This window comes from Anabas testudineus, chromosome 7 (assembly GCF_900324465.2).
Source record: "Anabas testudineus chromosome 7, fAnaTes1.2, whole genome shotgun sequence".
NCBI lineage: Eukaryota > Metazoa > Chordata > Actinopteri > Anabantiformes > Anabantidae > Anabas > Anabas testudineus.
The window spans coordinates 19,742,766-19,757,632 of NC_046616.1; the positions used below are offsets into that span (position 1 = coordinate 19,742,766).

The window sequence follows — 14,867 nt, forward strand, 5'->3', positions numbered from 1 at the left end:
AATGACTCCAAGAGCACAACAAACACTCGTGAATGAGGTAAAGAAACAACCCAGAGTGACAAAGATTTGAAGGCATTATTTGAACTGGCTAACATCTGTGTCCATGAGTCTACAGTAGGTAAAATATTGACTAGCAGGGTGTCTATGGCAGGACACCACGAAGAAAGCTGCTACTTCTGAAAAAGAACATTACTGCACGCCTGAAGTTTGCCAAAGAGCTCACTGACACTCCACAGCAGCATTGGCAAAATGTTTTGGGGACTGATGAAACTAAGATTGAACTTGGAAATCTTGGAAAGTGTATCAAAAAGTTACTCAGGATAATGTGAGAATGTCTGTACGCCAGCTGAAACTCTGTAGAAGTTGGATGATGCAATAGGACAAGGACTCAAAACACCAAAGCAAGTCCACAACAGAATGGCTTCAGAAAAACAAAATCCACCTTTTGGAGCGGCCAGATCAGAGCCCAGACCTCAACCCACAAGAGATGCTATGGAACAACTTGAAGAGAGTCACACACACACACACACGAGACAGGACAGAGCTAAATCAGTCCTACAGGAAGAATCGACTAAAATTCCTCCTGAACAATGTGCAGGTCTGATCCACAGGTCACATACTTTTTTTTTACTAGCACTATGAGGTTTTTATGGTTGTTCTCAATAAAGACATAAAAGCTCAGGATGTTTTTGTGTTATTAATTTAGGCACATTATACATTTTATGACATATTAATGCAGAAAACCATGATATTCCAACATGTCTGCATACTTTTTCTTGCCACTGTATGCAGTCATTACCATTAAATGTATATGTTTGTTTGGTGCAAGTCATAGTGGGCTGGGAGAACTGTGCAATGCTTTAACAGTTATGGTTCATTAATGTTTTCTACAAGCAGCAATCATAACAGCAGCCTGCTACTACTTAAAAACATTGAATGCCGCAGAGACACTAGCCTGCTGTGAGTAACACTAGTTAAATACAACATGCCTATTTCAGTAGCACACAAATGGGGATGTTAAATGATGAAATACGTAACATAGATATTGCTGTTGTTCCAAGGAATGAGCAAAAGCAGAAGCTGAATGGAATCTGTTATAATGATCGGGCATATTGGTATTGAGTTAACGTAACAAAGCCACTGGAATTCTAAAATGACGTACAACAGTGCCTTAAAATGCAGAAGAGAACAATGTAAGCTAAAGTGATGCTTGCTCTTGTGTCATTCAGCAAACCCAGGTAACCTCCACAAGCTGCCTGTTGTGAGAGACAATAAAACACTGGAGTGAAATTGCTGCAGCTAGCCACTTTTAACTCAAAGTGAAGAGAAGTTTCAAAGCCCACCCTGGTCCTACAGCAGGAATTATACAGGCCTGTATAGAATAGTATACTGTCCTGACTTAGTCTGCATAGTTGGCAAAGTAAGATGAACATCAGATCTCCCAAATCATGATTCTGACTACTCTGTGTTTGACCTGAGGTGGTGAACTTATGGCTGATCTATTTCCATCAATGAAATAGCAGGTTTACTGACCTCAAGTTAAAGGGTGTGGCTAATAGGCAAAAGTCGCAGGATTAAAAAACTGTACTGTACAACCAATAAAAGGGAGGAACCTTGAGATGATAGCAAGTTCTGAGGATAGCAATTGTGTTAGTAAGGCTGAACTTTTCTATAAAAACAACTACCTGGGAGAGCTATTACAGATGAGCTAATGCCTTACTGACAACAAAGACAATAAAAGCCAGACAGACCTGACCAGGATGCCAGACTAAAGGCAGGTAAAGAAATACAGCCTTAAAACATAGCCGTGAGTCAAAGTCTGAGGACAGTAAATACTGTACATGAAAAGTCTCTCATTATGGAATAAATACTGTCAATGGTTCACCACAACAAACAGCCTTGTACAAGACCAGATGAGTAAACCATATGGAACAAAATACAGTCACCGACTTCACAAAGGAATGAGCAGCACATTTGTCTTTTCATCCTTCTCTAGGCTGCATGCAGGTTTCTCCACTCCAAGCAGAGAAGACCAAGAGGTCAGGATGAGCATTTTCTTTCTTTCTTTTTTTTTTCTTTTTTTAAATCCTTGGTTCGTGAGTGGGGAATGTAACATCATATCTGGGATGGACAGGATGTCTTGAGTCGGGAAAGGAGGAGGGAGCCAGGGGAGTCAACATGAAGACAGGTCCTTTATGGAGAAGAGGGGTTTTGAAGTAATGCAGGGAGTGTTTCAGCGCTATAAAGACAGGGTAAGACAAGGACAGAAGAAAACATCTTTAGTTCAACAAAAAATAAGTTAAAAAGATGTGGGAAATTTACACAATGACAAACAATCAATGTGACATTGAGAATCTGCAAATTAAAGGTGATTGATTAAAGAAAGAAAGAAAAAAATAGTGTTCCAAATATTAAATATAACTTCTTTTATATGTTAAACACAATATTTTATATTACTTAATGACACATCTATATAGCTATAAATAAACTAACTTAGTGTAAGATCATAAATTTGCAGACTACTTTATCTCATCGCCTTCTAGATGATTTAGAGTGTGAGCTCTGGGCCCTGCCTGATGTGGGCCGACCTTTATTATTAAAGCCCTTGCTAACATTAGTGTGCGATTCCTCATTCCTATTGGTGGAGGTGGATGATCTACGTCTAGACTCAATACAGACCCCGGTCATCTTGGCCTTACCAGGCGCATTGTGAACAGTGAGGGATGTGGTCGTCAGGTGCCCTGAAGATTTAGCAACAAATTGAGATGGAACAGAATCTGACTGGAATGTGCTATGACATGCAGCTGCTGCTTGTACAGAATTAGACCTGTGAGCTAGTGGTTGTTTTTTTCTCACAGAAGTATCCAAATTTGGTTTTAGATCAGGCTTTTGTTTACTTTTGTCACATGCTTCAGTTGTGTTAGGATACACACACAAAGCTTTAGAAGAGGTTAGATTATCTATGGATGAAGAAAACAAAGGAGACTTTAACGTCATGGAAGAGGCAGGTACAACACGAGTTGTGATGAATGTGTCCTGACGTGCAGGGACTGAAGCTCTCCTGCCTGATGAACCTTTTCTTGAATCTCTCACTTGTGTTTTGACCATTACTTCACTGTTCACTGAACTGGTGGAGCTTTTACGTGTCAGGGAATAGACAGGACTCAATTCTGCTTTAAAAACATCACTGACACTATGACTTCTAATAAAAGTGGCGTCTCGTGGGAGACCTTTGCCTCTGCGAGACCTGCTGCTTGTGTCGATGGGGTTGTCAGGACAAATAGAAAGAGGGGTTCTTACAGGGCTTGTGTGGAGGCTTCGGGTTAAAGATCGAAGGTGATGCGAAGCCATGGCAGGAACGCTGCTGCCGAGAACCGGGCTAGCCCGTGGACTGCTCCTCAGTTGTGGCCGGGCGGGACTGCTTCGGGGGCTCCGAGGGGCCCGTCCTGACTTGGTAGCCAGTTCTTTGGCTCGGGAACGGCGAGGGCTACTGTTCAAGCTGTGGGAAGACATAGGAGCCTCCAGGTCCTCCAAACGCTGGGTGAGAGCAAGCTTCTGCTGTATGGCCATACGGAGCAGAGAATTCAGTGTCTTCTTCTCATCCTCTGCTGCAGCCAGCTGCCTCTGCATCTCATCCAGCTGGGTGACATACTGGTCACACCTGAGAGATGCAGACACAATAAAAAGATGCAACATGCACAAGCATGCAAGAACAAATTAAAGCCAAAGAGACACAACACACATGCTAAACGTGATTTATAGTGATTCACAAACTTTAAAGCTGTGAGTAAGCACGAGGACTGGTTAATGAGTTACTAATTTATTCAACATCAATTACTCACACTTCAAAATTACTGTACAGTGGTAGAACAGTTACTCTAGCCATCCACAAGATGGCACCACTAGGCATAATTATAAGTAAGGTGATCTCTTTATGTACTGTAGGTATGTTTAGTCTTCTGCAATAGACTGTAGGAGTCCTTCCCCACTCCTTCTTAAGGATAATCAAATGCAAGCTCATAAATGTCTCTAGTGGGCCTAGAGAGACTAATGAGATTCTGTGGCATTTTAAGATGCAAACTTTTCTGCAGTCAGTTCATTCAAACCAATACAAAAACAATGTTTTCGTGCCTGATGCTGATGCGTACTGATGCTAAGAAGAGATTAGTGATTAGTGAGTGAAATGTTGTGGTCTGTAGGTTTAACCCATGATAGCATCTTGCCACTCTGTCCAATCTCCCGCCAGCACCAGGCTTCTAAAGGTGACCTGGCTTGATGGGATAAATCTGTCCTTGCCGTCTCCCCCATCAGCACAGGGCGCAGCATGTGGTTCGTAATCTTCATGTGAACCAGTGGATTGTCTACAGGCGTAATAAGCGTGGTAAGCTTATTACACGAATGCTAGCAAATGCACCATTACTAAGCATGAAAATACTAGCAGAGAGACAATGATACATTCATATCCAATCATCCAAAAGAAAGATAATATTCCCTTTCTCAAGGGACAAATTAATAGCTTGACTTTTTTTTTTTATTGGAAATCTTACCGACTGGCAAACATGACTCTGAGTGAAGAGAAGGTGGCGGCATCCTCTTTTAGGGCTTTGAGCTCGTTGCGCAGTTTCATCATGGTCTCGGACACCATGCTCTTCTCCGTCTCATACTTGGTTTTTAAATTGGACAGGGCCAACTCTGCAGTCTGCAATGACATAAAATATATAAATATATAACAATTTATATACTACTGTATCACCATCATTGCTCTTTAAAAGGGGTTAAGCCCCTATGCATGATTTGTATAGAATAAACTAAATATGTTAACATATACAAATTTCAAATGGAGAGCACCATATACTCTAATGGATCTGGAGTGACCCTGCAAACTAAATATTGCAGTAAACAAACAAATGGTAAATGGTAAATGGTCTGCACTTATATAGCGCTTTTCTATACAAGCCATAACTGTCACCATTATCACCTTTATCCCTATTCTATAGGATTACATCATTTGCTCTTTCAAACAGCAATCTGTCTCAGACCTAGGAAGGCCAATGAAAAAACAGTGCTCTGACAGTGATAGAAGTGTGACAGTATTCAGAGTCTTTCTGCCAAATCAAACACAGCTAAAGGTCCAAGCATAGTTTGTCCCTCTCTGTGCACCAATTCCATCTTTAGTGCAAAATGTGAATACCATGATTACATTAGAGGCACACACTGAGGGTCAACATAGTCCTAGAAATCAGACTTGAGAAGGTTAACTACTGTATGTCAGTATGAGCTTGCCAAGCAGATTACCTTGAGTGTCTGCAAGTGTGTGTGTGTGTGTGTGTGTGTGTGTATGTAAGAGAAAGGGAGAGTGAAGGTTTAGGGAAAGACAGAAGCAGGTCATGGAGAGCTTGAGGCACCAGGGAAGAGGAGGGGGAAGGAGAGTTCAACCTATGAAGAGTGCAATATCGCACTGTACTCAAGGTGCAGACCCACGTGAGCCCAAGGGACTGTCTAGACAAGACACTGATGATACAAGTCAACAACGATGCTTATGTCAAGATTATGTATGCATTATGGTGAGAAAAAAAGACTTACTCTCTTACCCTCTCAGGACTTTGGAATAAATGTACATTGAAATAAATGGGTGAGGTCTCTCTATGTAAACCAAATTGGCAAAAACACACAAAGAATGCTACACAGGAAGTGCTGACTTAGACCCTAGACATTAAAGGACTGTCAAGTCACTGACATGTCAGGTGTATTCACATGAATACCTCAAAATGAAAACTAGACTGTTATTGGACTAACATGTGTCAAGAAAAAGTGCAAAGACATCAGATGGCAACATTGTAGCACAGGCAGTGCAGGTAGTGACCTACCTGCTTGTTAGCCTTGAGGACAGTCCTGAGGGTGGCAATCTGTTCTCTCTTGGTGCTGAGAAGGGACTTGAGTTTTAGTACTTCCTCCAAGAGGCTCTCAGCATCCCGCTCTGGCTCTCCACTACTGCTCAACCCTGAGTAAGGCATTGCACCCCTCTGACGACAAAGGTCCACTGCCACCTGAAGGAGTAGAGGAAGTTAATAATAAAAATGTGCGTTAAGCTTGTTTTTGTTTCACTGACAAGGTAAAAGTGCAGCATAGGTAAATTCTTTGTTCTATAAAGTGCAAAAAGTGGCAAAAAATACTAAATTATTTTAACAACCATGTTTTTAAATGTTCAAACTTGTATTATACATTTGGGAAATGTCCAGAAACACTTGTATGTGTATGTGTGTTTTACTGCATAAAAACACAAGATGCTAGTGTTGCTGCATTTTTTTTTTTTTTTAAAGAATTCTCTGTAGTGGAAACCACAACTCAACTCTGAATATCCAGTCCATTCAAACCCCCACTCACGTGTCTGTCAGGGCCATACCAGGCGCTGGATTTGTGCAGACACAGGAACTACATTTAACAGTCTGAGCTGATCATTAGGTTCAGCAAGTAATCTCCAGAAGGAACTGTCCTTACCCACAACACAGCACCTTTCCGTGAAAGAGCCATGGTGAAGGAGTTTCACTACTTGTAACTATGTGTTCACAGTCATGTAAAAGTGCTGTTACAGTCCACCAAATTCCTCACACAGAGTATGTGATAAGCACTGCTGTCTTACCCGAAGGTGTTTGATCTGGCAACGGATGACTGCTACCAAGTTGCGAACATTGGAAGGGTCTCTGAAATCCAGTGTGGGGGATCCAGGGCAAGTAGGTGATTCTGCGCTGGCTCCTGCACTGTCCACCTCGCCCATAAACTGCAATGCTGCAGCTTTGGAGATAAACATGTCATTGGCTCGTGGCTTCTTCTGGGTGTTGTGTTGGGGGTAGACATGGTGTGATCTTCTTGCACTGCTTCCACCACTTACCCTGGCGCCATCACGGTAATAGTCCAGGGTGACCCGTTTGGGTGTCAAGTTGTTGCACACACAGATGTGGTGATAGAGGTTGGACAGCTCCTCAGAGAAGGCCAGCAGCTCTTCCTGGGCAACGCTTAAGTGCCCTTCATGATCAATTGCCACTTTCCTTGTGGCTCCTATCTCTTTCTCCAGCTCACTAATGCGTTCCTGATCCTGTTTGCTGGACTTGATGCACTGGCGGATCTTGTCAGCCAGTTCCTGGGCCTCTGTCCTCCAGCGATCCTTTTCCTGTTTGTATCTCTGCTCCAGAGTGTTATAACGAGTTCCAGCTTGAGACAATTCATCTCGAACTTTGAGTAGCTCTTCGCTGGCGGAACGCATGCGGGCCTCCAGCATCTCCTTGCTCTTGGTGTCTACCTCATAGTCAATTACACCATCTCCATTCTCAGTCTCATTGTCTCCCCGGTCCTCTGCTTCCTGGTTGTGCTGCTGGCTGCTCTGCACAGCCTCCAGCTGTTGGGTGAGGGAGCCAACCTTGTCCTCTTGCTGACTGAGTGCCTGTTTGGACATTACTAGCTGCATCTGCAGCTCCTCCACTTTGCTAGCCAGACCAGACTTCTCTCGTTCTGCCTGGGTACACACAGAAAATATGAAAATGTCTCAATATGCTGAAAATATTTAATACTGTAATCAACAGTTGGGCTGCTAACATTTATGAGCTTTTCCTTTTTTCTTTAACTTAAAGATATAACAATCCACCACTTTTACTCTTGCAATTTTAACTGCAAAATGGCTGACCCCATTCTCTTCCACACTGCCAACATTTGTTGGGCGGGGTTTCCCAACCCCCCGTTTAAGTGTATCATGAATAATATATTTCAAGCAGATGAAGAGGAATGGCAGTTCAAAACATCCTTCATTTTCCCACAAACTCCTTATCTGTGAAGCACACATTTATCAGGTGGGGGCTGTCTAAATGAATCAGTATGGTGACAGATTTTTTTATTACCATAGACAGACTCGCCCTGTTACTAACACACAACGGATGTGGTCTAAAACAGGAAGTAGCAGATAATACTGTCAACAGCTCAGTCATAATATCTAACAAGTGTAACAACCTCATTACTCAGCCCAAAAAGTATAGCAGACAGTATTTTAAGTCAGCTGGCAATTAAATGAATGATTTTAATTTCATTAACCACATGCTCTGCATCACATTCATGACACAATCACTTTTCAATATAATTTTTTTGCTATTTTCCTCAGATGCCCTTGTGTAATTTAACCAAGTTAATATATGTCAAAGGACAGCCCATATCATCTGTTGCCTACCTGTAAGAGTTGCTGTTTTAGTTTCTGGCTGTCTGAAAAGTGTAGTTCACTCAGCAGATCTGACACTAGCCCAGAGGCTGGAGCGCGTAGAAATACATCACTGTTTCGTGGAGTAGAGTAGCGATGGATGAGGCCATTACTTTTGGACCCACCCAAGTGAGGAGGGTGAGCAGAACCGGGAGCAGACCCAGGACCGTTATTAAAGCCACTGTCCTGGTCCTCTCCCTCACCCTCTCCCTCGTGGCCCTCCTCCTGGCTGTCATCCAGCTGGTCCAAGTGGAGCTCCAGGTTTCCCACAGAATCAAAGGGGTTAAGGGTCAGGGCAGAGAGCTCTCGCCTCAGACTGTTCTTCTGCTCCCTCTCCTCCTTCAGGGCCTCCAGGGCCTCATCCAGCTGCCTCTCTGCTATCTTCCTCAGCCTCCCTGCCTCATCCAGCTGTGCTCGCAGCTCATCCTGCTCTTCATTCTTCTGGGTCAGTTCCAGCTTTATTGATTCAAACTCGACCTGGAAAAAAAATAAAAATACAGTGGTGATTATATAATCAATGCCAATTCTAATTTCCCTTGGTAATACACAATCTTTCCCACTGATTATTATTATTGTCATGTAATATTTTCATCAAATACAGGAAAATCAAAATAAAAACACAACAATCTGGCTAAATAAATATGGTTAAACTGTGTTCAGTCCTGCCTTGAGAGCCTGTGAATGACCTCTCTCTCACCATGCTTCCTAAAAATTCCACACTATAAAGCAGAAAAGCTGAATGATACTTTGAGTTTGAGTAGCATCAATCATTTCTGACAGATAATGTGGAGGCAGTAAAAGATTTTTAATCTCAAAATCATCAGGTCATGTGCACACTAACAGACCTTAGCTACATTTAGAATTAGTCATGGACAGGTTATCTTGGCAGAGCTGTAAAGTACACAGGCCTATGTGCATTTTGAAGCTCTTGTCTCACAACCTCTAGAGACCAAAAATAGACTAGTTTCACATAAATACCAAGATTTGAGAACTGACTGTGTGCGACAGCAATAATAGCATTTCACTTTCACTTATGTTGATGTTGTGTAGAAATTAGAGCATGTAAATGTGAAAGATTTTTTGGGTGCAGCGTTGCAAATGACTCTTAGTCTCGAGTTCGAAATGTCAGTTCTGAGCTTGGAGCATTTCATCTGTACTTTAGACACCAGTGTGATTAAGTGATCGGAAAATATGGTTTGAAGTTTATAGTGCAGCCTCTCCACTCTCCCCCCCGCTGCTGTCTGTGTTTGACAAAGGGCAGGGCTCAGCTCCTCTACAACTTCTTTACCCAGTGGGCTGCAACATGATTCAATTTTGTAAAAAAAAATTAAAATAGTAAAAAAAAGTTTACAACTTCCATTTCCATTTTAAGTGAGCAACACACCCTTTCTGATAAAACAGTAAAGCTGATAGGTTTTTGAGCTAGACAGAACGCCTGCATCATGTAAACTCACATAAAGATGTTTAAACCAAGAATTACACATCTGCCTTAAAACACTAGGAACCTTCATCAAATTACTCTGCTCTGAAGATGAAGCCTAGCATAGCCTTTTCAACTGCTTCATCATTTTAACATTTTGATCTCAGCTAGTAAGTATGAAAATGTAATAACACTAATAACTAGGAAAACAAACCATTGCTTGATGCATTCAAAGTCATCCAGAACATGAAAAACACTTTAGTATCCCATAACTTCTTGTGAATCATAAAATTGCTAGATTGGAGCCTTGCTCCCATAGTACTCCTTGCAACATATTTCAGCAACATATTGCCAACATAATGCTTCACTGGACATTGTATTTGGCTCTCAGGGGAAGCAGCCATACTGGAAATTTACAGACAAATGGAAAAAACAGGTAATCGGGACAAGAATTATTATCCTCTGCTGTTTGAGCTACTTCATTTTAACTAACAACATGAATCCATTACTCACAAACTGGTCTGTCCAGTCTCAACAAATTCAATTTGCCAATTTATAACCCACCTGTGAGGTTTTGTCAACACACACACGAGGGAGATTATAAGTTTACTTTCTCATGGACAAAAGGTAAATAGAAAAAAGCGCTGATATCATCAATTTGTATATTTTCACCATTCATCCAGTTATGATTTCAGTCAGCAGGTAATGTGTAAAGCTGCAACTTTAGTGATAGCTGACCTGATTTTCCTTGAGCACAGACACCTGCTTTTGCAGAGATATGTTCTCTTCTTCAAGCTCGCTGCTGTCCTGCAACTGGCGCATCTCACGTACTTTATATTCTTTCATCTCATCTCTCAGATGGCCCTTTTCCGCCTCCAGACACTCACATTCCTGTGGAATACAACCCATTGTTATCAGTGCAAAGGGCAAAATTTTAACTGCACATGGCAGCGTTCATTTCACTTTAGAAATGGGGCAATGCAATTAATATATCAAACAGTAATTCAGGGTTTTATTTGTTATCAGGAGATTAGGTCTGATACTATACATCCTAACAACAGTTTACAGCTGTGCCAAATGAGGGCACCATACCTTCTTAAGCTGGGTGGAGAGCACCCCGAGTCTATCGATTTCTGCGTGGGCGTTGCTCAGAGCAAGACGTGATTGCTTGAGCTCTGCCTGGACTTCCTCCATTCGTGTTGCCATGGCAGCCTCCTTAGTTGCAGTCTCCTGCAGCAGGCTCTCTTCTCTGCACTCTCCATCAGCAGCTGCACGTTTCTGGCTGCTCACAGAATCTGCAAATGCCTTTGCAAACAAAAGGACAAAACTTACACATCTGGCAGACTACAGTAATGTTACATTAACAGTGCGGAAAGCAAATGCTTTCATGCTGTGTCACTCATAAGCACAGGGAATGTAGACATCTCAAACAAAAGAAAGGAACCGTGACTTCCAGCACCTGAAACCTGACCAGGGTGAAGGAACGGTAAGTATCATTCGTTTGTAAAACAACTTACACTTTAACAGCAACTTTCACACTATTCCACTTGGTATTTAAATTTTGTTCTTGGCTTGATAACATTGTAAAACCAAAAACGTATTCACTTCTTAATATAATCAGTAACTTTTAAAAAATTATTTATTGTTTACTGTTGATGAAATGAGATTTTAAATGAAATGAATTACTTGCATCCTGGTGTAGTTATATAATGATGCTAAACAGCATGTCTGCCCTGCTTTGTTAAAATCCCACCAGTCAGTAAACAGCCAAGAAATTAGGTTTACACAGATTATAAATAATGGCAGCCTGTAGTTCTGTAATTCTGTACCACTCCATCCCTTCACACACGAAGCAACAGCTTTGCTTGATAACTGGTTATAAAACATAGGGATGGGCCAATTTTAGTGTTTCTTTTGGCACAAATGTATTGCTAAATGTCCAAGAACAGGATTTAAACATGTTTCTCTCTTGATTTAAACAGGTACATGGAAAATTGCAAAACGAAAAATCTGACCACATGACAGGATTGAATTTTATGGGATTAGCTTCTTACATCAACAAGTTCAAGAAAGCATGTTCCAGCTAAATTAAAAGGCCCATCTGGTGGATTTGTGACAAAGTTTACACCAGGAAACAGTTTTAACCCCTCACACACAGGTCATTCAGCACTGTGCCAGTATAAGGGCGAGCATGACGATTAAATATACAGATTTCCACACAATGCACCTTAAAAGGGTAACTGTCACTTGGAGTGTAACTGCACTAAGCATTCTCCATTTGTATAAACACAATTGATTGAGAAATGATAGCTTAGAAATGATGATCTGAGCTTTGATCTCTCTCTTTTTAATCTCTTTATCATAAATCTCTGGCACTAATCTAATTCCATCTTTAATGCTATGTAGATAAGTATCAAAATCTGCCTAAGCTAAACTGAGAAAATGCAGCCCACTAAAAGCACCAGATATGCTGTGGACACCGTCCTAATCACTAAAAAGTCTTCTCTCTCTCTGATGTCAGCAGCATCAAGTGACACGAGAGCAAAACTGAATCAGCATGTGGTCACAAGCAGCTTCACTGACAGTCTAGTATGAGGTCACAGCTGTAATAGAGCTGTTATTGTGGTAGGAGAAAGACAGTTACCAGCTGAAGGGATGGGCAGTAAAATTCATGTTATAGTCCAGTGGTACATATTAAAAGAGACAACAATAGTATCTTTATGACTACTAGATACGCCACAAGAGAACTCTTTGGCTGTTATATTAAAATGAGCAGAGAGATTGTGTCTTCATAAAAGGTCAGCCATTGAAATGTTGCCAATAGTGCAATTTGAAACCAGCTAATAGTACCACTTTTGGACACTGGCAAAGCTGCTGAAACAATACAAAGGGAACAATGTTACTATCCCATTGTGTCTCATTTTTTTACATTGTGTTTTCATTCCCTGGTACACATATTTCTCATACATAGACTGCAACAATAGCTGTGTTAATTCATCTTGTTATGTCAACATTGAGGATAAATGTGAAAATCCATCCAAATCCAATCCAAACATTTCCATGTTAACATAGATAGTGTGAATTGTCAAATAATAATAAAAATAACTACTAAGTTATTGTAAAATCACATTTTTTTTATCTAAGCACCATAAGAAACTCATTGTGAATTTGAATTCAGGAAATATGGTAGTAAGATTAGTGTTTTATCAGAAAATAGCACTTGGAATTCTGGGGTTACCTTGGGGTAACAATCTACAGTGTAGTTGTTTGTTGAAAAATTACTAAAAGACCTTGGATATACATACATCTCTAAGCTGCTGTAGCTCCACTTTGAGGGTTTCATGCTCCTCCTCCAACTGCCTGTGTTTCATCTTGAGAGCTGCACTTTCTTCCAGCACGACCAGGCCATAGCGAGCTGCCTGTAGCTTCTCCTCTGTGGCCTCCTGGAGCTCCAGAGTCAGCCGTACCACCTCAGCCTTCAAGTCCCTGCTCTCCATCTCTTGTTCCCCTTCTCCTTCCATCGCTCCACCTGCCAGGTCCGCATCCGCCTCCAGCATCCTGGCCTGGCCTCCAAATTGTATTCTGACGTTCTACTGGGACACTTGCCTCCTTCACACCTCCACTCTCATTACTTCACACTGACAAGGCAAAGCACAAAGAAGGAGGTTACATAAACTACTGAGAACAATGGCCACTACAAAGAGGTTTTATATAAAACATACTTTAAGCAATCTGAGTGAGATTGACCTTGGGATTTTTTGAGAAATAAAGGAAGGACGCAAGGCCACTAACTATAAATTATCTAACCTATCCAGTCTGCAAATATGTATTAACTGTGGATACCTACTAAACATGCCCACTGCTTATATTAGCAATAAGTGGAAAGTATGTGCATTCCTACTATTACTACTTTACTACTAATTTACTATTACATGAGAAGCTCAATTTACTAGTAAATCTGAATTCTAATCCACTAAAAGTTAGAGAGAACCCCTATGGTCATTTAATACTTTACTAATGGTTTTTCACCATTCGATATACTTCATACTTTGGTAGAATAAAGTATAACATCGTCATCATCTACCCCCACAACAGCAGGTCGTGAAGTTAAATACTTAAGCAACGTTATAGCAACATGTTAAGAGTATCTTATCCACAAACATCCACCACAAAGCAGCCGTGGAAACAGCGTGGATTAATCATTACTTTCACCACCCCTGCTGACTGGGTGGGGCGCAGCCCCCCTCCAGCTCCTCTCCTCTGACCGAAGATGGAAACACCAGCCGTCCCGTTATCCCGATGCCATATGATGTATGCATCTGTTTCTCCTGGCCGACAAACTAGTTCCTTACAGCATCAAATAAGAGTAAACTGACGGAGGAACTAGATAGCTTGGTCAGCCTATATGTTACATGTTTACAAAGTAAGCATCTAGCTGGATGGTGAAAAATAATCTGAGGGATACGAAACTGATACAAAAGACGAGACCGAACTGGAAACAGGACACGACCGGTACAGCTAGCAAGAGTAGCTTTAGCCTAATATATACAGCAAACGCTACCCGCTACGTCGAGTTGGAGAATGTATCTGTCTAGCTACATCAGACTGTAATTAGCTAAACTTACACAGGTTCAGCGGAATAAACAATACCCGACTCCCGGGGCTGTTCTCCCGTCGTTAACGTTAGTCGGATCCTGTCACACAAGCTAATTAACGTTAGCTAACGCTAAACAGCCATTATCAGCCGAACCGGCTACTCACCGTCTGCTTCCTGAGAGAAAGACGCGGCTCGTCGGTTGCAAGCGAACGTTACCTTCGCACCTCCCCCAGGAACTGTCAGCAGCAACGGTTGCTAATCGCAGAGGTAGCCCGGGATATGAGCGCAGGTTGCTGCCTGGCCCAGCTGCTTCCCTTCCTCCCACCCGGTTCTCGTTTCACACCGTGAGGTCGAGTGTCAAAAGCGCGCCGAAAACCTCAAAGCACGATTACCCCCTCTAGCTAGGCAACGGAGCAATGCAATCACTGCGGCTGTGAGATCCTTTTTATATTTATGAACTTACGTAGATATGGCCTATGTTTATTTGACGCCATGTATAGTCTATAAACACTAATTTAATAATGCAATAATATAATTTTATCAACAAACACAGAAGAAGAAATGTGAAAAGACACACTTCCGCTCGTACTTTTCTTGACTTCCGGTTCTCT

At 41.6% G+C, this 14,867-nt stretch overlaps 1 protein-coding gene across 4 annotated transcripts; it reads right to left on the bottom strand.

The window, feature by feature from the left end:
- Positions 1-707: 707 nt before the first annotated feature.
- zgc:162200 (uncharacterized protein LOC558638 homolog) lies at positions 708-14,863 on the bottom strand. 4 transcript variants are annotated; one of them, XM_026367164.2, is made up of 10 exons: positions 14,846-14,863; positions 12,965-13,297; positions 10,752-10,964; positions 10,398-10,550; positions 8,213-8,716; positions 6,641-7,510; positions 5,868-6,047; positions 4,548-4,699; positions 3,301-3,661; positions 708-2,239 (listed from the first exon to the last, which is right to left on the bottom strand). In XM_026367164.2, exons 2-10 carry the CDS (start codon positions 13,214-13,216, stop codon positions 2,234-2,236), a joined length of 2,691 nt encoding a protein of 896 aa, XP_026222949.1. In that variant the 5' UTR covers positions 13,217-13,297; positions 14,846-14,863; the 3' UTR covers positions 708-2,233. The 4 variants fall into 4 exon arrangements, with proteins under 4 accessions (XP_026222949.1, XP_026222946.1, XP_026222947.1 ...); XM_026367161.2 differs by lacking the exon at positions 14,846-14,863 and adding an exon at positions 14,421-14,716; XM_026367162.2 differs by lacking the exon at positions 14,846-14,863 and adding an exon at positions 14,285-14,414.
- Positions 14,864-14,867: the final 4 nt, after the last annotated feature.